At 50.4% G+C, this 22196-nt stretch overlaps 1 protein-coding gene across 5 annotated transcripts in view; it reads right to left on the bottom strand.

Moving 5' to 3' along the window:
* Positions 1–22196, bottom strand: part of GAS7 (growth arrest specific 7) — a 199355-nt gene that overhangs the window by 93020 nt on the left and 84139 nt on the right. The window contains exon 1 of one of the 5 annotated variants that reach the window (XM_047707655.1): positions 18305–18414. The exons of 1 other annotated variant lie outside the window; for it this stretch is intronic. In XM_047707655.1, coding sequence (XP_047563611.1) covers positions 18305–18390 — 86 coding nt within the window. In that variant the 5' untranslated portion in view covers positions 18391–18414. Of the gene's footprint in view, positions 1–1714; positions 2020–17440; positions 17568–18304; positions 18415–22196 lie in introns of those variants that run through there. 3 more of the 5 variants (XM_047707659.1, XM_047707658.1, XM_047707654.1) reach the window with 3 other exon arrangements.

Below are 22196 nucleotides of genomic sequence, written 5' to 3'. Positions count from 1 at the left end.
CCCGAACACTGGGATTCTGCCTCGGGGCCTCAGACTGTGCCTCTTCCTCTCACGGAGGCGTGTCCCGGTGAGTTCTTCTGGCCTGACTGTCCTGTGTCAGCCCCTTCCCTGTCATTCCCAGAGCCATACACAGATGAGCTCTATCTGCCCACGGACCAGACTCCTGCCCTGGCATCCCGGGCTTTCCTGTGTCCGAAGCTGGAACTCGCCCCATGCCCAACACTTGTTCTTTTTGTTTAAGATTTTTATTTATTTATTTGAGAGAGAGAGATGGAAAGAGAGAATGAGCAGGGGGAGGGGCAGATGGAGAAGCAGGCTCCCTGCTGAGTGGGGCTGGATCTCAGGACCCCAAGACCATGACCTGAGTCCCAGGACCCTGAGATCATGACCCCAAGATCATGACCTTAACCAACGGAGCCACCCTGGTGCCCCCGGCAACACAGGTTTGTTCTGAGCCCACCGGCAGATAAGCTGTTCACTACACACACACGCTGGGACCTGAACACACACACTCTCCCTCAGCCCGGGCACACCTCCGTCTCCACCAAGAGGCCTCCCCGGGCTCTCACCCCACTCCCTGAATGCCCCTCCGGGGACGTCTTCTGGGCTGATCCCTTCTTCTCCAGGAACCTCCCTGCCATGGCCCACAGCCCAGGCCAGACCCACCAGAACCCACTAGTGCTCGCCAGCAATCCATCAGAACATGACTGATTGGTCTGGGCACTTTACACACCATTCTTCCCTGAGTGTAGACCCTGCACCTGCCGCAGGGCTGTCCTCTGGCTAGAAATGCAGAGTCCCAGACTCCACCTGAGTACCAGGCTCTGTATTCTGACGGTCCCTGGGCAATTCAGATCCGCTTTACCCTCTGAGAAGCCCTCCTGTGAACTTTCCAGGTGCCCCTGGGTGATAAGCACCGTCTCCCTCTTCCCGGCACAGGCTCAGGCCTCCATCAGAAGCCACACCAAAATCAGAGATGCTGTCCGACCCAGTCAGTGGGCACCCTGGAAGAAGGCTATGTGCACACACACGAGCCTTCCCATATGAACCGGAACCCCCTGGGCTGCCCAGAGCCTCCAGAGCGTGGTCCCTAGAGCCTTGGCTGATGGGAGGTCCCACTTTCCAAAAAAGGGGGGTGTCTAACTTCCAGAGGCAGGAGGGTGGGCAAAAGAAGGCTATCCTACTCTTAGATCTTAGGAGAGCACCCGTAATCACAGCCCACCCCGGCCACCCCCAAACTGGACAGAAGCACCCAGCTCAGCCTGCAACCACAGTAGAGACATGGGCAGAAACCTGACTACCTGGGAGGAACCCCCAACAGGCTTTCCCTTTAGACAGTCCCGGCGAAAACCAGGCCACATAGACGGCAGGTGGGTAGGCAGGAAGAAGCAGAGCTTCAGATTCGGGAGAAGTGAGGGAGGTGAGACGTGGCCTCCTGCCCCCACAAGCCACGCCACCACGGGGTCACATGCCTCCCCGGAACCGCTGCCCAGGTGACCAGGGAGCTGCCCCCCTCACCCTCCACATCACATCTCATTCCTCCCCCCCTCCTGATCTCACTCAAGTCTTCTTTTCTCCCAACTCATGCCTTACGGGAACCCTCCCCTGCCCCAGCACACTGGGCCCCCCAGGATTTCTAAGCTCCCATCTCAGAGGTCCTCAGGTTCGTTCAGAAACACCGAGAAAAAGCTGACCCGGTCAGATGGATTCTTACCATCAGAGAAGAGCCAATCTTCCTTGTGGGGCTGCTGATAACTCAGAGGAGAGTCCTGGGTCCTGTGTGGAGTCCCCAGACCCAGCGCCAGGCCCTCGCCAGCTTCCTTTCCATGGCACCCTCTGCGGGAAATGGGCCTGATGCAAGCAAGCAACCGTGCCAAGGGTCAGTGCCAGGGACACCCCAGAGGGCGTTCCTGTGGCTTTGCACCCCACTGTTCTTTCACAAAGAACACGCTACATTGCACAGTTCCTTCCAAATCTGCTCCGGGTCCTGTGAGGAAATCAACCACGCATTCTGGACTTTCCAGTTGCGAAGTTTCTGGAGACTATTTTTTTTTTTTAATTATTTTTTTTCACTCTCTCTCTTTTTCCCCTTTCTCAGCTAAAAAAAAGTTGGCCGAGGTCACGACATACAATGGCCAAGCTTGTGTCACTGACCAGATGCCTCCCACCCCCAGGCCTGGGGACAAGAGCTCCTTTGTCCACTATATTTTAGGCGGGACTCCCTGGGCCTGCCCCAGCCCTGCTGGGGAATGTTCCGCCAACTTCTTCCCCACCCGAAGTCACGGCTCTGGCCTCGGCCCCAGCCCCAGCCCCAGCTGTGTGAACCCAAGGCCAGATAAAAGCCAACCTACAAAGAATGGGAAATGCTCCCCTAAGAACCATTGTGTTAGACCCGTCCAGGGCTGAAAAGCCGGTGGCCCCTGGGGGACAAGATGAGCATCCCCTGCCTTTGCTCTGCCCTCATCACCTCCAAACCTGGACAGACGGCGGGTGACCAGGGGGCGATGCCATGCATCTCAGAGGAAAAAGGGTTTAGGATCCCAAAGCTCTCAATTGCAAGTGGAGGACATGAGCAAAATATGGCGTCCATCAACTAAATGAGTTCAAGCAAGAGACTTGGATCCTGCATGAATATCTCAAATCACTCCACTCAGAGAGCTTTTGGAGGAGCTGAAGGGTTAAGCACTTCAAATCCACACATTTCTGTGTCTGATTTCAGTGTAAACCGTGGTGATTCTAGGAAACCAGCCTTGATATCAAAGTAAATATCATTTTCCCAAGGGACCGTGGAGTCAAGAGGTCTGGATGATTTCTTATAAACAGCATTCTCTCAAATGTATGGATAAACTGTGTATTTATAGAGGGTTCAGTGCCTGATCCTTGGGGTGGGCTAGGAAATCAGAACAATCCTCCAGGGACAGAGTCAGCCGGCTCTAGGGCCTTTGTGGGTTCACTGCCTATCAGCTGTGATGCCTAGCGTGGGGTCTTCAAGCTTCAGATTTCTTCAAGTGTAAAAGGGAGATGATTGGCAGTGCCTTTCTCAAAAGGTTGTTGGGAGGATTAAGGGGGGAAATCCACATAAACCCTGAGCAGAGAGCAAAGGGAACCAAAGTACCCAATACAGCCAGTTGTTTTTGTTACGATCAAAGAGTAGGAGGTGAAGTTTCCCTGGACACACACAAAAAAATGGGCCAAGGGCATTTCTCCCAAGAAGATAAACAAATGGCCAACGGGCACAGGGAGAGGTGCTCACTCATCACTAGGGAAATGCACAAACCCCAATAAAGACATTAAAACCCCAATAAGGAGTCACCACCCACCCATGAGGATGGCCGCTATCAACAAACAAGTAGAAGAACAGGCATTGGTGCAGATGTGGACAAACCAGAGTCCTTCCTGGCGGGAACGTAAGATGGAGCAGATGCCATGAAAAACAATATGGCGACTCTTCAAAGAATTGCAAACAGGGTTAGCATGGGCTCCAGCAATTCCACTTCTGGGTATACACCCAAGAGAATGGAAAGCAGGGACTCCACTCTCTACACCGGTGTGCTGCAGGACTCTTCCTGACGGTCCAAAAATGGAAACAACTCAAGTATGTCCATTCATGGATGAGTGGATAAATAAAATATGGCATGTATATACACAGCGGCATGGTGTTCAATCTCAGAAAGGAAATTTGGACCCAGGCCACAGTGGAGATTAACGTAAAGACTTCAGGCGAAGCAAGATAACCCAGTCACGACAAGGCAGATACCAGGGGATCCTACTTTAGGACGGGGCCAAGAAGAGAATAAATTCATAGAGACCAAAAAATAGAATGGCGATCACCAAGGGCCAGGGGAAGACGGGGGTGGGGGATGGGGCATTAGTGTTTAATGGAGACAGAGTGTCCGTCAGCAAGATGACAAAGTCTGGAGGCAGATGGTGATGGTGGCTCAACATTGTGGAGACATTTGATGCCACTTAACTTATACACTTAAAAATGGTTAAAATGGTAGATTTTACATCATGTCTGTTTCAACATACACAACACGTCTGGGACCCACAGAGACAGTTTAGATCAAGGACCCCTGGCCAGTGTGACATAAGCCACATCATGAAATACTCAGGGACAGAACCTCCAGGGGAGGCAATGCATGCACCCAGGGAGATGTCTCCCCAGCCTAGTGGTAAAGCCAATGAGAAGACAAGTCTGGGGCAGCCCAGACGGCTTGCTGTGTGGTCCATTTGATTTTCAGTCTTAGGGAAACTGAGGCAGCACAGCCAGCATCCTAATGTCAACCATGGGCTTGTCTGATGGTGGGGGCACACACTCAGAGAGCCAATAGCAACATGCCTCTGTCTGGACATGTCCACTCCCACCTTTCTGGTCTTTTTCCTTCCACCCCCAGACCCAGAGCTCATCTCTTCCTTCTCAAAGCCTAGAGTGGGCTGCTCAAGGGGTTCTACTTCCCCTCTTTGCTTATCAGGCTCTGATAGGCTGCAGGGGTAACAATGAGCTCTCTTGAACTCTCACTTTGGGCCAGACGCTGTCCTAAGCACGTTCCATGCCTTGTATCACCTAACTCACCCAGAAACCCAAGAGGAGGTTTCTAGTATTGTCTCCATTTAACAGAGGAGTAAACAGAGGCTTTCGGGATGGATCAGGAAGGGTGGATAGGAGGAAGGAGCTAAGGGGATAATACTCTGGGCCCAACACAGCCAAAGGAGCAAAGGCCCAGAGAGAAAGTCTTGTGGGTGGGCATGAGGATCACTTCCATCAGGAATTCAAAGATTCAAGGGCCTAGGATTCAAGGCCACAGAAGGTGACAGAAGGAATAGTTACGGATGAGGTCCCATTGTGGGAGACCATGACAGCATTGAGGCTAAGAAATCAGTCTCCCTTCTATAAGCCAGAAAACACTGATGGGTTTTGAATGGGGGAGGAAACACCATGAATGTTGTGCTCTCTGATGTTGGAGAAATCATCCCAACACCAGGGCATTGAAAAGATCCAATGTCTGGGAGAAAACTGGTTATGGGATCTCTCCCCTCCTTTCTCTCTCTCTTCTGAAACACAAGAGAAATCCAAGCCCTAGATCTGTATTTGTAAAGTGAGAGGTAAGGAGTCCTCCGGGGGCTGAGTTACTGGCCTCTTCCCCCAGTGGGATGGGAAGTGGGGTCTGGTGGTGACCACACCCTGACCTTGGAGGTCACCAGCCCTGCCAGTGGAAGGCCCAGAGAGCAGCATGGGGGCCTCTCTGCTCCTGGAAAAGGGCTCCCACCCACAAGAAGGTAAAAGCGAAACTCCATCTGCATCCCAGGCAGCCAAGACCTTCACCCTGGGTCCTTCAGGTTTCCTGGACTTAAAGTCCCCAGGGGCGTTCTCGCAGCCCATAACTTTTTGGTTTTATGGCAGCAAAGAGGGGACAGTTTATAGGCTATTCAGCCTTGACACAACTCTGACACTGCATTCCACATGTGAATAGATAAAATCACAGACAATCACGGACCCTTATAGGCAACACACAAGATTGTCATCATGGTTCCCAGGATGGCCTCCAGCCAATGACAAGAGACCTTTCTGGGCCTTCATGAACCAGAAGGCTAATCTGCTCTGACCTGAGCTCAGCAGAACAAACCAGAGGCCTGCAAATGTTTTATCCTTTAGGAATCACCAACACAAATATCTCGGGATGTGTAAAACTCATAAAGACATTCTCAGGGGTTTATGGTTTGGGGCAATCCTAGCATCTCAAACCAGAGGTCCCTTGAGTTTTGATTTATGAATCGTCTTCTGTCATTTGAGCTGGAACCAAAAAAAGCAAAAACTGCTCTTCTTTTGGGCGCTGCAAACGGGTAGGTTCCTACACCTTGGGTCACGTGGACAAACAAGGGACAGTAGGAAATCCATAATCCAAACACACAAAAAAAGTCCGACAATCATTTCCCCAGAGTTCCATTTTCCCTAGGTTTCATGGAGTTCAATTCACCCAACCTTCTTGCTATTATTGTCTCTGTCGAGTTGAAAACTGCCAACCAAAAGAGGCCACGTTTGCTGTGGGCCCTTGTCCTCAGTACCACGAGTCATGTTGTCATATAATGATAATTAATAAGAAAGACAGGATATGGGGTATGGCGTTGACTCACTTTTCCTAAATGCTTCATAGTCATGAAGGGAAAAATTATTCACCAGACCATGTAGTCTCTGGGGGACAGGATCTCAAAGGGTCCCAACCCCCTTACAGGCAGCCCCTTGGCTACGGGATCAATCAAACAACTCATGGTTACCAGCAACCTCTTCCCAAATGGTGTGGAAGATGCAGGCAAGTGCAACACTAAAGGGACTTGGCTTCTACAGTTTGGAAGATAAGGCACAGATACAAGGGAAAAAGCAGAAATAACCACACAAGGGAGTCTATCATAAGTGCCAAGCGATAAGTCGGCAGACAATGAGAGCTTTCAGAACCCAGAGAAGGGTGAGATCGTGTTTGGCTGAGGCAGTCAGAGAAGGCTTCTCAGAAGATACAGCATTTGCAGGACAGCAGGGATGAAAAGGGAGGGCCTGATCGGAATGGAGGGACAGTAAGTGAGAAGCAGACTAGGCCTTGGTGATAGAGCAGATGTTGGGGGGCGGGGAGAAAGTAAAAGGTGATCCTGAAGGGGACGAGAGAAGCTGGACCCACTACCCAGGGAGATCCGGCCATGGTAGAAGTCAGTTTGGGGATATACGGTAGCGCCCACAGCCTCCGTACTCAAGTTTCAAGTGATTGATCAGGGTACAGTTGGGCTCTGTGTGGCCCTTGACACATGGAGATGGGACATCTCAGCTAACCCAGCTGGGGTATCTGCCCAGAGATGGGACCGCAATCCTACAGGTGGACTCAGTTTATGAAGAAAGAATGGATAGCTGAGCCCCAAGACATGCTCTTACTTCCCCCGATCCTCCATGGACCCAACCCCGATGAGTGCATGCAGCACCCCTTGGCCCCCTCTGAGACCCTCACAGGCAAGAACCAGGTCCCTGTCCTTCTCCCCTCAATGCAGCCCCATGCCACACACTCGGGGGCTGCCTCCATGATGGGCAAGGAATGGACGCAAGTTCTGGGAATGAGTTCCAGAAAGCAAACAAGGATGGGATAGTAGAACAGGTAGTGGTGTCCATGAGAGAGAGAGAAGACCCTCAGCAATGACAGAGAGGATACGCCTCCTGTCAATCCCAGAAAGAGGAGCAGAGGAGTGAGGTGGGCATGGAAATCTGGTCCCGAGCATATAGGGAGCTGGGGAGCCCGAGGACACACAGGGGTGGGAGGTAAGATACTGAGACAGATGTCATTATAGAAGAGGGCAGAGAGAGAGAACAGAGCATTGAGTAGGCAGTGCCTGGCTCAGGCCCATAGGGCCCATAGATGGCTCCTAGGAGGGGCCTGGCAGCTAGCTTCCTGCCCTCAGCTTGAGTGGGTCCGAGGCCCCTCATAAGGTTCCTATGTGTCCCACTCCATACAAGAATCCCAAGACCAAGTGGACTTACCAGAAATGGCACCTACTTTAACAGATTTGGTTCCAGACCCAAGGGAGGCCTTGATTCAACGTCTCCCAAATGCCAGCCATTCACGTACCCCCTGTCCCAACTCTGGTATTGCTACGTATCAGCCACCCTAACATTTACCCAGAATTTTTTTTTTTAAGATTTTACTTATTTATTTGACAGACAGAAATCACAAGTAGGCAGAGAGGCAGGTACAGAGAGGAAGGGGAGGCAGGCTCCCTGCCGAGCAGAGAGCCCAATGTGAGGCTCAATCCCAGGACCCTGGGATCATGACCTGAGCCGGAGGCAGAGGCTTTAACGCACTGAGCCACCCAGGCGCCCTCAGAATTTTTTTTTAAATTGTCTTCTAATGAGCTTGAATTTAGCCTGTCCCTAAGCAGGAATAGCTATGAAAAATGGATTTGACGTGGTTGATCATCCTCCCTATTGCACACTTACATAAACAGAACTTAAAAACCATCATCATGACATGGTCTATGAGGATCTTACAATATCCTTAGAGGTAACCCCAGCCCACTTGAAGAAACACAGTTTCAGGCTATGTGGAAAATTACCAAAGAGCAGCCATGAAACAGTCTAGGGAGTTTCTTTTCTGAAATCTAGAAAACCAAGCTCGATTTCGCCATTGATCACATACCCACAACTGCAGGAGCGAGGTTGCCCATGTGTGCCCGAGTCACTGCTGGGAGGCCCAGAAGGGCAGTCAAGGGGGAAACAGGACTTCCCATGGTGAGGGCCATGGGACAGTCCTGGGTGCGTGGAGTGTGCCTCAATGACCCCACAGGTCAGCAACTGTGAAGGGGATTCAAACTTCCCCAAGTGGAAACGGTGACAAGGCCAATGACACACAGTATATATTCCATCTGATGTACGTACAACGTCTACACAGACACTGTCTTGTTGGAGAAGGAGGAAAAAGAGGGGCACGGGAACTCGGGGAAAGGCTAAGGAAGCACCATGTGAAGAGCTTAAGGCAAGAGTGCCTCTCAGAAGGCAATTCAGAAGACAACATCAGGAAACAGCTAGAAAGCAAGAAGTCCTCTTTGAAAGAGGAACAGAAAATCACTGCGGAAAAAGACGGCCAAAATAAGAAGGATGACACAAAGGCAAAAACAGATGAGGTTAGGATTGTACCAAAATGGCTCACTTGAATCCACATTAGTGGTTGTGAGTAAATAAAAATTAAAAAAGAAAAAGTTAAATCAATAAAATGCAGGATACACTTCAAAGGATCTCCCCAAACTGCAAAGGTTTAAAAGAAAAAAAAAAAAAAAAAGGCAAGGAAATGAAAAAATAATGCTCAAGAAGGGTTCCATTAGAAAAGACCAGACCATGTAGACGAGAATCAATAATCAACTGCAAAAATGACAAAAGAGAATTTTAAAAATCATGCCCAACAAGAGGCAACGAGAGGGGTGCCTGGGTGGCTCAGAGGTTTAAGCCTCTGCCTTCGGCTCAGGCCATGATCTCAGGGTCCTGGGATTGAGCCCCGAATCAGGCTCTCTGCTCAGCTGGGAGCTAGCTTCCCCCTCTCTCTGCCTGCCTCTCTGCCTACTTGTGATCTCTCTCCCTCTCTGTCAAATAAATAAATAAAATCTTTACAAAAAAAAAAAAAGGCAAAGAGAAATGTTGCCTGGGAAATCCGTTTTTCCTCAGATTTTTCTTCTGCTCCTACTACAAGCACTTCCCATGGGAATCAAAGCTCCATAAGGCTGGGAATCACCAAGGGGTTGGCATCAGCCCTCGGAAAGTGCTAGAAAGTGCAGAAGACGTATCCCACCCAAGTCAAAGCTTCGTGGGGCACAGTCAGTGTCTCACTCATCACTATGGGAGTTCGATAAGAATTTGCTTAAGGGTGGACCAAACAGAGCTGCAAATATGAGTTTCTGTTCTGAACGTCTGGGATTCAAGATATACGCATCCAGTCAAGCTGTATTAAAAATGAAAGAGACAGAAAGGGTTCTCTAAGCACACAGGTTAAGAAACCACCCGCGTCCTCTCCAGGCACTGAGAAAGAGAGATCAACATGAGATTGAGGTCAATGGGGAGTCGCCATATAAATTCATCTGTGAGGCATTTCTTACTCAGTGTAGACGCCCAGCTCAGAAATGCAGCCAATGGACTTTCCAGCTCGGGGGTGAAGCCCAGTGACCAGAGTCTCCCTCGGCCTCATGTCCATCCTGGAATCAGGCTACCCGTGTCTCCTGCAATGTCTTTCAAGGCCAGGACAGAGGAAGCCTCCAGCCACGCGTGGGGAGCACTGTTCGTCAATGCTGTCTTTTCTGCCCAAGCATGGGCTGACACTGGGGTAGCTCCTTGACCTTTGGGAACACTGTGCTGACACTAGACAAAGTCTCTGTCACTACTCTGTAAAGAGTACCACTCTGTTTGCTAAGGAACTGGAAGAATGACCTTTTGCATATTTAAAACTCCCATTGAATGAACCAAGCCTTCCCTCCTCCCCAGATCCAGGAATCCCAATCAGCTACCCAATGGATCTCTGTCACCAAGACCCCCTTCTGTATCACCAAAGAGCCGCTCCCACTTTAAGAACCAGAGTGCCCACCACAGTGTGGAAGGTGGAAAAGGATATGCCCCACACCCCTTCCCCCACCCCCACCCCCAATGAAACACTGAGGGAACACAGGAAAATGGGAATGCAGGTCATCTTTACATTCTGGGATTTCTCTGGCTGCTTTAATTGTTCTCATTTTATCACATTAAAAATGGTTATTTATTTTTAATTGTACAAGTCAAAAAATTTTTTAATGTTTTTATTTTTATTTTTATTAACATATAATGTAGTATTTGCCCCAGAGGGTACGGGTCTGTGAATCTTTAGGCTTACACACTTCACAGCAATCACCATAGCACATACCATCCCCACTGTCCATAACCCAACCATTAAATGTGTTTTTAAAATCACTTTTACAATCAGGAAAACATTGCATATCCAATTCTAAAATATACCATATGATCCCAATTATGTAGACAAATATATACAGCTAAGAAAAGGGGGGAGGAATGAAAAGAATGAAAAATCTTTTTTATTTCTGCTTTTCTGCATTTTTTCCATTTTCTATAATGAGCAAATTCATTTTGATGCTTTTTTTGAGGGGAGAAGGGGCAGAGGGAGAGGGAGAGAGAGAATCTTAAGCAGGCTCCACACACAGCATGGAGCCCAACACGGGGCTCAATCTCATGACCCTGAGATCATGACCTGAGCCAAAATCAAGAGTCATGAGCCAAAATCATGACCTGAGCCAAAACTCAATTAACTGACTAAGCCACCCAGGAGCCCCAATTTTAATGCATTTTTTTTAAAATCTTTACTTTATTCCATTATGAACTAACATATGAATACAGCCCTATTTAAAATATTTGGTGAGTAGGGGCGCCTGGGTGGCTCAGTGGGTTAAGCCGCTGCCTTCGGCTCAGGTCATGATCTCAGGGTCCTGGGATTGAGTCCCGCGTCGGGCTCTCTGCTCAGCGAGAAGCCTGCTTCCCTCTCTCTCTCTGCCTGTCTCTCTGTCTACTTGTGATCTCTCTCTGTCAAATAAATAAATAAAATCTTTAAAAAAAAATATTTGGTGAGTATTTGTTAATAAAATCCCCCTTGATATCTCCCTTCACAGTTGCCATCCCATGAAATGTTCATCATACTAGCTTTCATATGATAAAGGAGACTTGGAGGGTTTTATTTTTAAGAAAAGGAATTAAGATGAAATAGGCAATAGTAAGGAACTTTCTGTTCCAATACAAGTTGGACACAAAAATTAGAGATGGAAGAAGGGACCCCAAAGATCATTTGATCCCATGCTGCTATTTTATAGATTGGGAAATTGAGCCCAGAGACAGATGGGGACTGGGTGCCAAATCTCCCACAGCCCTGCACAGAGCCCCCTCCTTTTGCTCTCTGGCCGCCGTAAGTCTTGGTGCTGATGTTGCTGGCACAGCTAGAGGATTAGTTCTGGTCACACAGCACGGCAAGAGCCAAAGCCCCCCTGGAAGGCTCCCAAGCTGGCCCCAACACAAAGACCAGTAAGTCCAGCTCTCTGCTCAACCACGAGCCACTTCCCATCTGTTTGTGGCCAGTGAGCCCCCTGTGTAGGGAGGGGGTCCAGAGAGGAAACATCTGTGCACACAAGGGGAGTGAATAAATGCACTTGATTTTCCTTTTGCCAACTCCTCTTGGGCCTCTTTTTCCACTCATTGAAATGCAAAGTCCCATTCCAGTGAGGAGGTCTGGAAGATTCCAGAAACTTCTAGAAACCACAACCCAACTCTGCAACAGGGATTCCCAAAACAAGGTCCGCATGGATGTGTTGGGGCTGTGGGCAAGGATAAATAGCAGACGCAACCCCCAGAAACCAGCCACAGGCATCCATTGGCTTGTCCCCAGCCCCAGCTTCTAAACTTCAGCCAGGCACAGAGGAAGTTCAAGTATGCCTTCCGTGGCTTTCCAGCCATGTAACCTCAGGCCAGTCGTTTCAACCTCTCTGGAAACTCATCTTTTCTCTTTCCTGCACGCAAAAATAGAAATACCACCATCTCCTTCACAGAATTCTTGCAAAGCCCCAAGGGTCAAAACCATTCCATGAATGTTAGCTTTACCCCATACCTTCCCATCCCCATTAAGTCACTGAGCAACCTTGAGGGAAAGGTCTTGAACAACTAAGGTCATAGTGCTGAGCCACTCCCATGGCACCAACTGGGTTTTCCCAACAGCCTGGGCTCATCTGTGTAGACAGACACCTTCTAACCTTCCTGACACAGACCAAGCTCACCAAAGGAGCGAGAGGGACGGCACGTGAAATTCCTATACTCAGTGGACAAGATGAGGGTTTAGAGGACCACCAGAAGGGAACAGTAAAATACAGGGAGCCAAGCACATGTCATGTCCGCCGGGGTCTCTGGAAAGCTGATGACTTATACATATCATAGCCTAGCCTAGTTGACCCTCACGAGAACGCAGGAGAGACATATTCTTAGTTTCCTTCCATAACTGAGTAAACGGAGGTCGTCCCCAAGGTCTTACGACTCACAAGACACAGAACCAGTTTGAGCCCAGTGTCTGGGCTCCAAGAACAATGCAAATCCTCCCCTCCCCGCAGGCCACCCCCCCACACACCCAAGGCTCCTCTGCAGTGACCAAGAATCCTCTCTCCAAGGGCAAAATACCCCAGTGAGAAGTTACGGTTGAGGGAGGCCAAGACTGGCCAAGCCCCTCACCACCAGCTTCCCGTGGTAGAAGGCGGTAGCTGATAGCCTTGCAAGCCAGCTGGAAGGAGAGGAGCTAGAGGAAGGAAGGGAAGTACCAAGATAAACATCTCCACAGAGAAGAGCCCTGACCCGCAGCCGGGGTGAATGACATCCAAGAGAGATATTGACTGAGCACCACAAACTGAGTCACGGTGAGCAGCTTTCCATGCAAGCGGGCAGCCCCTGACCATCCACAGGAAGGAGCCGAGGCAACATGGAGATTTGACCTGGGTTCAAAGCTCCATCTGAGATGGGGACCCGCCTTGCTTTGTCTGGTGGGCCCTGCACCTCACTTCTTGTGGTCCCCTAGGAGATACAACCCCTGCCCCTAGCCCCACTTTCCCTCCCGTGTGACCCAGTCCACTCCTACCCCCACAGCTGCTCTTGTTTTCCTGGCCTACAATCAGTGGTCCTCACTCCCCAAGAGCAGTAAGAGTGTCCTACTCAAATGTGTATGCAAACACAGAAAACACACCCAATGACCATATGTGGAATTAATGGAGAGCCCCCAAGTCTCTGAGTAGGATTTGTCAGTCCCCCCGCAGATAGTGGGTGTCTTATCTTCCTGGTGTCACCTGGCCACCCGTGGGAAAGGTATAGGAAGAGTAGGAGACAAAAAGGTAGAGTCAGGGGTGCCTGAGTGGCTAAGCATCTGACTCTTGATCTCAGCTCAGGTCTTGATCTCAGGGTCATGAGTTCAAGCCCTGCACTGGGCTCCACCAAGGGCATGGAGCCCTAATTCCATACTGAAATCCTATCAGGGGTTCCCAAACCACAAATGAACCAGACAGGCTTGGGGAAGGGTCATCAGTAACTTGCCTGGGTCTCTGAATCTCATGGGCCTAGGGCCCTCCAAGTAAATACATTCAGGAAAGACTCACTCTCTCTGTCACCTAAATTGTCTGCAAACGTATCTGGAGTTTTTTAGCCAGAGAGAAAGTGGGCAGAGGCCAGAGGTGATCACCTATGATGAAAGCGACCAGTGATTGATGTGAAATATACACATGTGGTTGGCTTTTACCCAAACTTTTAAAAGAACTGGTATATTGTTTTCACCCAAGGACTCCCAGCCCATGAATACGTGGTTACCTCTGATATGCTTAAGCAGCCAACCTGATCTCTCTCAACATCATTCAGTCCACTGCCTTGTCTGTTAGGGTCACACAGCCCTTCTCCCATAAGAAGAGAGCCCAATCACTATCTTTTTCTCTAGGATGGTCAAAGGCACTGGGGTCTGCTCACTACCGTTGCAGAGATAAAACCCACAGACAGAAATGCTAAATAGCTAACGGCCAGATAAAAAGCAATTAGAATGTATTGCGATCCCACAAACAGAAAATCTCCTGCAGCCCTTGAAGCATGCATGGGACTCTGCCAGGAGTGGTGTGGGGTGAAACCCTCAACTCCTTTTCTTTGGCCAGGGATCCCTACCTTTCCTCCCGTCTTGGTCTTCAAAGGACCGAACATGACAATAACAGGTGTAGGCGCTCTAATCATGCTCTGAGCTGCAGATACACGAAACATTCCATCCAAAGGCAACAGAGCACACATTCTTCTCAAGTGCACATGGAACATATTCCAGGGGAGATCAAATGTTAGGCCACGAAACAAATCTCAAAAAATTCAAGACGGAAATCCTATCAAGCATCCTGTCCAACCACAACAGTATGACACGAAAAATCAATTACAAGGAGAAAACTGGAAAAACCACAAAAATGTGGGGAAATAAAACATGTCATTGCACAACCAGTGAGTCATCAGAGAAGTAAAGAAGAAATCAAATAATGCCTAAAGACAGAAAAAATCAGAAACACAATGTAATGAAATCCACAGGATGCAGCAAAAGCAGTTCTAAGGGGAAAATTCATAGTGATCCAGGCCCACCCAGTTAATAAGAAAAATCTCAATCCAACATTATGCCTAAAGGAACTAGAAAAAGAAGTACAAATGAAGCCTAATGTTAGCAGAAGGGAATAAATAATAAAGAACAGATCAGAACTAACAGACCTAGAGGCATATCATGCTAAGTGGAATGAAGCAGAAGGAGAAAGACAAACACCACAGGATTTCCCTGATAAGTGCAATCACAGATACAGAAAAACCCACTGATGTTGACCAGAAGAGTAGGAGGCAGGGGACAAAGTGGGTAGAGGAGTCATTTGTTTGGTGATGGATAGACTTTTGGGGGTGATCACCTTGTAGTACACTTATCAAAGTAGAACATGGTACACCCAACACTTATGAATGTTATATACCAATGTGATCCCAAAGTAAAAAAAAGGAACAATGGCCACTGTTCCATTATTGGTCTCGGTGCTGGTGAACAGCAGAGATGAGTGGGGAGTACGGCAAACTGGAAAAGTCACCCTCAGCATCAGTGTGTTGTTGCTGTGCAGGATGCCAAGGCTTGGTGTCACCAAAGCTACACTTTATTTATTTATGCAAGAAACGCCAGGCATTTTAATTTCTAATGTGAAATCTGATGATTTTTATATGTTAGCAAACCGACTCAACAACTCTGAAATGAAACCATGGGCAAAAATGACAATGAAACAACAACAAAACCTCCTACAGTCCTTGATTCTGCCCGTTGGCCTCCAGGGTGCAACTCTTTGCGAAACTGCTGGTATCTGCATAGGCAGTTGTTTCCAGAGAGGGCCCCCTGGTTTTTAGAGAACTGAATGCTACCATCCTAGACTGAGAGTATGAATTAGTTGCTGCTACCCTAAGCTGACCATCCCTTTGTGGAGACCTCTTACCGCCAACACCTCCTGCTGGCTGGGTGCAGCAGCACACCAGGGTCCAGGGATTCCAAGGGCTGCAAATGTGTGGCCAATTTCCTCTCACCCCAGGGCCAGGCGCCCCAGCCTGCGTCTCACTTTCCTTGGAAGGGGAAGCATGGGACAAGATTTCTGGGGCATGAGAGATGCTGAAAGGCCGTCCTACTCTGTTTATGGGAAAGCAGCTCCCCGTCAGTGGACCAGAAGGCTTGGAAGGGGAGGAGGCGTGCGAGGAAGCAAAACAGCAGCCTAGGGAATGAGGCATGAACCACCAGCTGGGGAGTGGGGCAGAGAATGTGGTCAGAGGCAAAGCCATGCACTGAGCAGTCTTAACAGAAGATCAGAGATTTGGGAAGTAAGGGAGTGAGCCTGGCACAGGAGCCTTGGGAAGGACAGAAGTGTGTGTCCAAAGGCAAGATGACGCAGTTGTCCCCATGAGCAGAGAGGCTCCCTTGGGGCAGCAAGACCAAGCAGCTAGAAGCCAGCAGCCTTGCACCACAGTTTGAGGGGGAAGGAAGGCTGGACGCCTGGTTGTGGGAGGACTGCACGACCCAAACCTGCAGGGCTCTGGGGCCTGGGAACATGTATTCTGGGGCCACTGGGATGACTACAGGGTGATTGGGGAAGTTGATGCAAGAAATCACAGTGTCAGGGGCACCTGGGTGGCTCAGTGGGTTAAACCTCTGCTTTCGGCTCAAGTCATGATCTCAGGGTCCCGGGATCGAGCCCCACATCGGGCTCTCTGCTCAGGAGGGAGCCTGCTTCCCTCTCTCTCTCTCTGCCTGCCTCTCTGCCTACTTGTGATCTCTCTCTACGTCGAACAAATAAATAAAATCTTTACCAAAAAAAAAAAAAAAAAAAAGAAAGAAAAAAAAAGAAATCACAGTGTCCTTCTCAATCTGCCCGCAGGGGGCTCTCCTCCTGACCTCAGACCCTGGGAGAAGGGCTGTCACCTCCCTGTCCCCAGACCTCACACTTCCAACTGCCCCGCTGTCCCATTAACGTTGCACACAGCAACACAACAGCATCTTGATATGATGCTTGCACGGGACTCCCCCTGCGAAGCCTTCCTTCCTCCTTCCGGCTTTTCCCTGGAAAGGAGAGTCAGTGACAGCCATCTCTCTGCAGGAGAAAATTCAGGCTTATTCAGGCCAGCAGTCCCCCAACTCTTGTTTTTCCAAGTCTGACCCACATAAAAAGCCCATGTACCATGACCCAATATACACCCACAAAGCACAAATTTTGTGTCGCGATGCGTACCCTATGGCATGCAAGATGGTCTGAGAGTTTGTCATTTGAATTTTTAGGCTGATTAATACTGATCATAGACTCTGTGTGGCTCGTGACTCCTGGCTCCGAGAAACACTGCTTTACCTGGTCCCGATCCCCTTTTAGGAGGATCCCCTCCTGACCCCCCTCTCTATCAGAGATGGCGTTATGGGTTACCTTTGCTTCACTTTGCTGGACCCGCCAAGGTAGAGAGAAATGCTCCCAATTCTCCCTGCCCTTGAGGACTGTGTACCACTCACAGGCACTTGGAGTCCGCGGGTCTTCTCTTTCCAAGAACCAGGTCCAAGTCTCTGAATCCAGAGCACTTAAAATCTGTCAAATGCTTGATGTCCAAAAAGGAGAAGCCTGGTTGCAACTTCCTAATCACGGTAAAATTGCTCTGCGTTTGGTTTCACGCCACAAAGCCCAATCTACGGAGAACAAACTCCTCTGCTCCCGTCAGCATCCCCCTTCCCTGCCCCGGGGGGAGACGGAGCTGTGTGGTTTCCAAAGTGCTCTGTGCACCGACGCATCACACCCCCCTCAGAGCCCCAACACAGATCCCGACAGGTTCACACCGGCCGTGACACTGACTTACCACTGCAGAGCTGGGGAAGAAAGAGATTCTGAGCACCCAGTGCTCGAGTGGGGAAGTCCACAGATGCGAATGCAACTGTCACACGGGAAGTGGCTGAATCCACACGAAGCCAAGCTTCCCAGACTCCCACTTACATGCGCTTTCTGGAAGCCTTAAGTGGCTTCAGACGCTGTTACATAATCCTGTGTTTGTTACCTACCCCCCACTTGTGCCTCCCTCTCTGCAGCCCCCGTAGCTCTGAACACCCAGGGCCGCCCTGACCCATGACAGAATGCACCCCCACAAGGCACAGGTGTCCCAGCTGGAAGATCCCAGTGGACCTGGTTGCTGTCCCTAACCAGCTGTGTGACATCTGGCAGAACACAGCTCCTCTCTGGGCTTTTTCCTCATCTAGAGCCCGAGGGAGCGGACCCTGCTCGTTCCCAAAAGCCCCTTCCAGGCTTTTCCTGAGCACCCTACCTGCACGATTTGGAACCATGTGACCTTGAAAAGGCCTGGCCACACTCAGGAACTCAGAAAAAAAGCGAAACAGAAGAGGTGAATATCCAGAAGAGAGGGCCAAGTTAAGTTGAAGGCAACAAGAAAAACTCGCTTCTCACTGAGCTCAGCACCTTGGATACCCTGCCCAAGTGGCTTGCACTTTCCCAAGCCTTGGGGTCCCCACTTCAACCCAGACTCAGTGAAGGAATGCAGATGGCAGACAGGTGGGCGAACAGAAGCATCAGCCTGGTCCCTCCATCACAGAGCCAAGCACCTGCCCACAGTGGCTTCCCTTGTCCCCCAACCCCCGCAGGGCACGGCTGGCCACCTGGCTCTCACTGGGCTCCAATGAGCCTCGAGCACCTGCCCGGGGCTCCAACTCACCTCAGCCCCACAGTCCCTCCTCTTGCAAAGCTGGCGCGCTGGTCATTTTCTGCCACCGTCTCCACACCCGCCGCCTCCCGTGGCATCAGCTAATTCACTGTGCAAAGCAGCCTTTATATATAGAAAGTTGCAGCCACGCAGGTTAGCATTAAAATAGAGACTTGCCGTTGCCGTGGCAACCAAACAAATGATATTCAAAAATGAAAAAGAAGTATTCTGCAAGCGGGAAAGCATGTCCACAGCCTTCCAGGGCAGCTTGCTGGGTCCCCTCCAGGGTAGGTGGGACGGCCTCCGGAGAAAGGACCTTCCCCTCTGTGAACCTCCCTCCTTCCCATTAAGTCACCTGCTCTGGCTGCAGCTATGACCACACGCCCCCTCCTCCTCCCCCCACACAAGCCCCTTCCTAAAGCCAACTCCCCGCCTGGAGTGGCCCGAAGGCCAAGGCACTGAGAGAATATGATGATCTTGACCGGGCACCTCAATTTGCAAAAGCTGTACTCCTCAGGCACCGAGAGGCCCTGATGCTATCGCCAAGGATGCTTCTGGAAGCAGAGGTGGCCCACCACAGGCGCAGAGTTGAGAGACAGTGAGTATACTTGGCAGGCTGCTTCACCCAAGACTCAGCCTAAAAATAAGAGGTGGGGGGCGGGGAGCACAAGGGGAAGCAGCCTTGTGCCTCCACTTCTCTGATGCTAGGATGTGTGTCTTTCCTTCTGGGTCATCTCTTTGTTCTACTTTCTTCTTGTTTCCCTAGTCCCCGGGGACTATGCCTTGCTCGGCCACATGGGCCCTGGATGTTGCTGGAGCTCCATTCACACTTCATAGCTTCATAGCTCCTGGTCAACACAGCCACCATCCAGAATGTTCCTAGCCTTCAAGGTGAAAGGTTGGATCCATGGAGCCTCCAAGAGGCTGGGGGGCCTCGGAAAACCCCTAGCCTTTCTGCAATTCATTCACACATTTTAAAGATCAGCCCTGATCTAGAAGGATGAAAATTAAAAACGCCAAGCCCAAAGTGCAGGCAAGGGCACGGGGCATCTGGAACTCCCCTTTGGTGCTGTGCGAATCCAAAATGGCGCCAGCCCTCTAGACAGCAGCACGGCGGTTTCCTAGAAAGTGAACGTCCACACCCACCCCATGAGTCAACGGTCCCTCTCCCAGGGATGTACCCAAGAGAAAGGGAAACAAATGTCCACACAAAGTCTTAGGCACGAATGTGCATGGCAGCTTTATCCACGGTGACCCCAAACTGGAACCAACCTAAAGACCATTAATAGGGAATGGAGAGCAAGCCACGGTCCACACTTAGGGCAAGTCATGACTCCTGAAACAGAGGAGCCAACTGTGGATACATGTAGTGACTTGGAGCATCTCACAGGTGTCTGCTGGGAAACCAGGCTCTGAAGGTTACACACAGTACAATCCTATTTATATCATGAGCGCAGAAAGACAAAGTTACAGGGATGGATGGCTCATGGGGAGCAGGGGAGGGCGTGAGAGCAGAGAGGGAGCACGAGGGAGGTTCTTGGGGTGACAGAATTACTGTAAGTCCTGGCTGAGGGTGTGGTTCCATGAATGTATATAGATGTAAACTATGTACCCAAAAAAGTCTGTTTTGAGGCGCCTGGGTGGCTCAGGCCATTAAGCATCTGCCTTCAGCTCAGGTCATGAGCTCAGGGTCCTGGGGTCGAGTCCCACATCGGGCTCCTTGCTCAGTGGGGCGTCTACTTCTCCTGCTTCCTCTCCTCCCCCCCACCCCCACTGCCATTCATGTGCGTGTACTCTCTCTCTCTAATAAATAAATAAAATCTTGGGAAAAAAAAAGATTTTTCACCTTGCGGGGGGAAGAATCAGGATGGCACAGTCTCCCTGTAGCAGTATTTGCATCAAACACAGGGTTCCCCATGCATAAACTGTAGAGTTCTGGGAACAGTTCGTTACCAGCACCATTCTTCATTACAAAGACCCTCTTCTTGTCCTAGACCCCAAGGTTCTTGGACCCATTGCATCAGCCCCACCAGGGAATCTGTTAGAAAGTACAAACCCCTAGGGTCTCATCCTAGCCCTCCCAAACCAGAAGCTCGGGGGAAAAGGGGTCCTGCAGTGTGTTTTAACAAGGCCTCCTGGGGAGGGACTCTAATGTACCCTGAAATTTGGAAGTCACTCGCCTCCATCTACGGGATGGATTCAGCTAGGGCAGCCGGTCACTGAATGGTCTGGACGCTGTCCCTTCAAAATCAAAACGCTATGGAAACAGACAATGTCTTTCTCCATATCCTTCTAACTGCTGGCCTCAAACTTTTTTTTTTTTCTTCTGACTCCTGCTTCTGGTCTGTCCCCATGCACCTGCAAGGAGGAAGAGGAGGAGGCCCGGGCTGAGGCCCGGGCCTCCTCCTCAGCTCTGTCTGAGCCCCTCAAGCAGCCAGCAGCAGGTACAACAAGGAACCACCCGTTGTTTTGACCGTGACACTGCGAGGAAGAGTGGTCACCACAAACTGAGGACCAGGGAGGGGCCCGTGCCTGCACAGATCCGTTCCTCTCTTCTGATCCAGCTCACTCCCAGGCCAGGACTGGACCCCTTCTCGCCAGCCAGTCCACGTCCCTCTTAACTCCTGGAGCATGTCTCAAATCAAAGGGCACCTTGTGCTTGTCCCAAAGAACCCCGGGCAAGTACGACTCCCTACTTACCCCAGAACAACAACTTCAAAGCCGCCTGGCTTGATTTCTGGCTCGGAAGGCACATGGAGAGGACGGATCATGGAGAAGAAATCAGAACCATATGAATGTCATATTCAGCAAAATAAACAGAATCACAGCATCAGGGCTGGGTGCAGGGGGCTGCGTGTTTGGCCCAGAGCCTAGGTTTGGTGGCCCCCAGCATGGGCTGGGCTCCCGGCCTCTCCTCCCCGCCCACAACTCCCACGAACAGTGCCAAAGGCGCCCAGCGCGCCGGCCCTCCTAGCCGAGGCCTCTGCAAGCAATGCTGCTTTGGCTGACATTTTAGTGTTTTATGGAGTTTTTATATTCTCTTTTATGGTGCAGTTCACGATAGCTCAGCTTCTCTTCGAGTCCTGTCTGAAAATGCACAAGCACCAACAGGAACGGTCAGCGGTTAAAGACAGAGGGACAGCTCCAGGAGCCTCTGGGGGAGTGGGAGGAGGGGCTGTGGCACCCACCCCCCTTTTTATACCACTGGTTCCTCCCACAGCCAACCCTGGTGGGCTGGGCACATTCACTCCCAGCCTCATTCTTAGCGCAGAACACAAAACCCTCTCCTCTCACGGCTTCTGGGGGAATCAACGTGGTTCTCCACAGAGCCAGCGTTGAGGATCCCAGAGACATTTCCCAGTTGCCACAACGCGGGTGGGAGTAGTGGGTAATGTGTCAGCCCCCTCTGGCTGCTGTAACAAGTAATCACAAACTCAGTGGCCTGATACAACACAAATGTGTTACCTTAAGAGTTCTAGGGCTCAGAAATGGGTCTCACTGGACTAAAACCAAGATGGCGGCAGAGTTGTGCTCCTTGTGGAGGCTCCAAGAAAGAATCCGGTCCCTTGTCTTTGTCAGCTTCTAGAGACGGCCCAAACTGCTTGGTGGCTGGCCCCCTCCTTCCATCTTCAAAACCGGCAATGGTCTATCCAGTCCTTTCCACGCGGACCCTTCTGATTGTACTGGGTAATGCAGGATAATTTCCCCCATCCCACAGTCATCTGATCTACAACCTCAAGTCTCTCTAGTCCTGTAACCTCACATACTCACAAGTGGCAGGGACAAAGACAGGGATATCTTGGATGCATGTGTATGGGGATGAGGGTTGGGGTGCTCATTATTATGAGGGGAGCTCCCAGCCTCTGATAAGCAGGGGGCAGGGATGCCGTTAAGCACACCCCTC

This window comes from Lutra lutra, chromosome 16 (assembly GCF_902655055.1).
Source record: "Lutra lutra chromosome 16, mLutLut1.2, whole genome shotgun sequence".
NCBI lineage: Eukaryota > Metazoa > Chordata > Mammalia > Carnivora > Mustelidae > Lutra > Lutra lutra.
The sequence above is the reverse complement of the archived record's forward strand: the minus strand, read 5'-3'. Positions and strand labels throughout refer to the sequence as shown.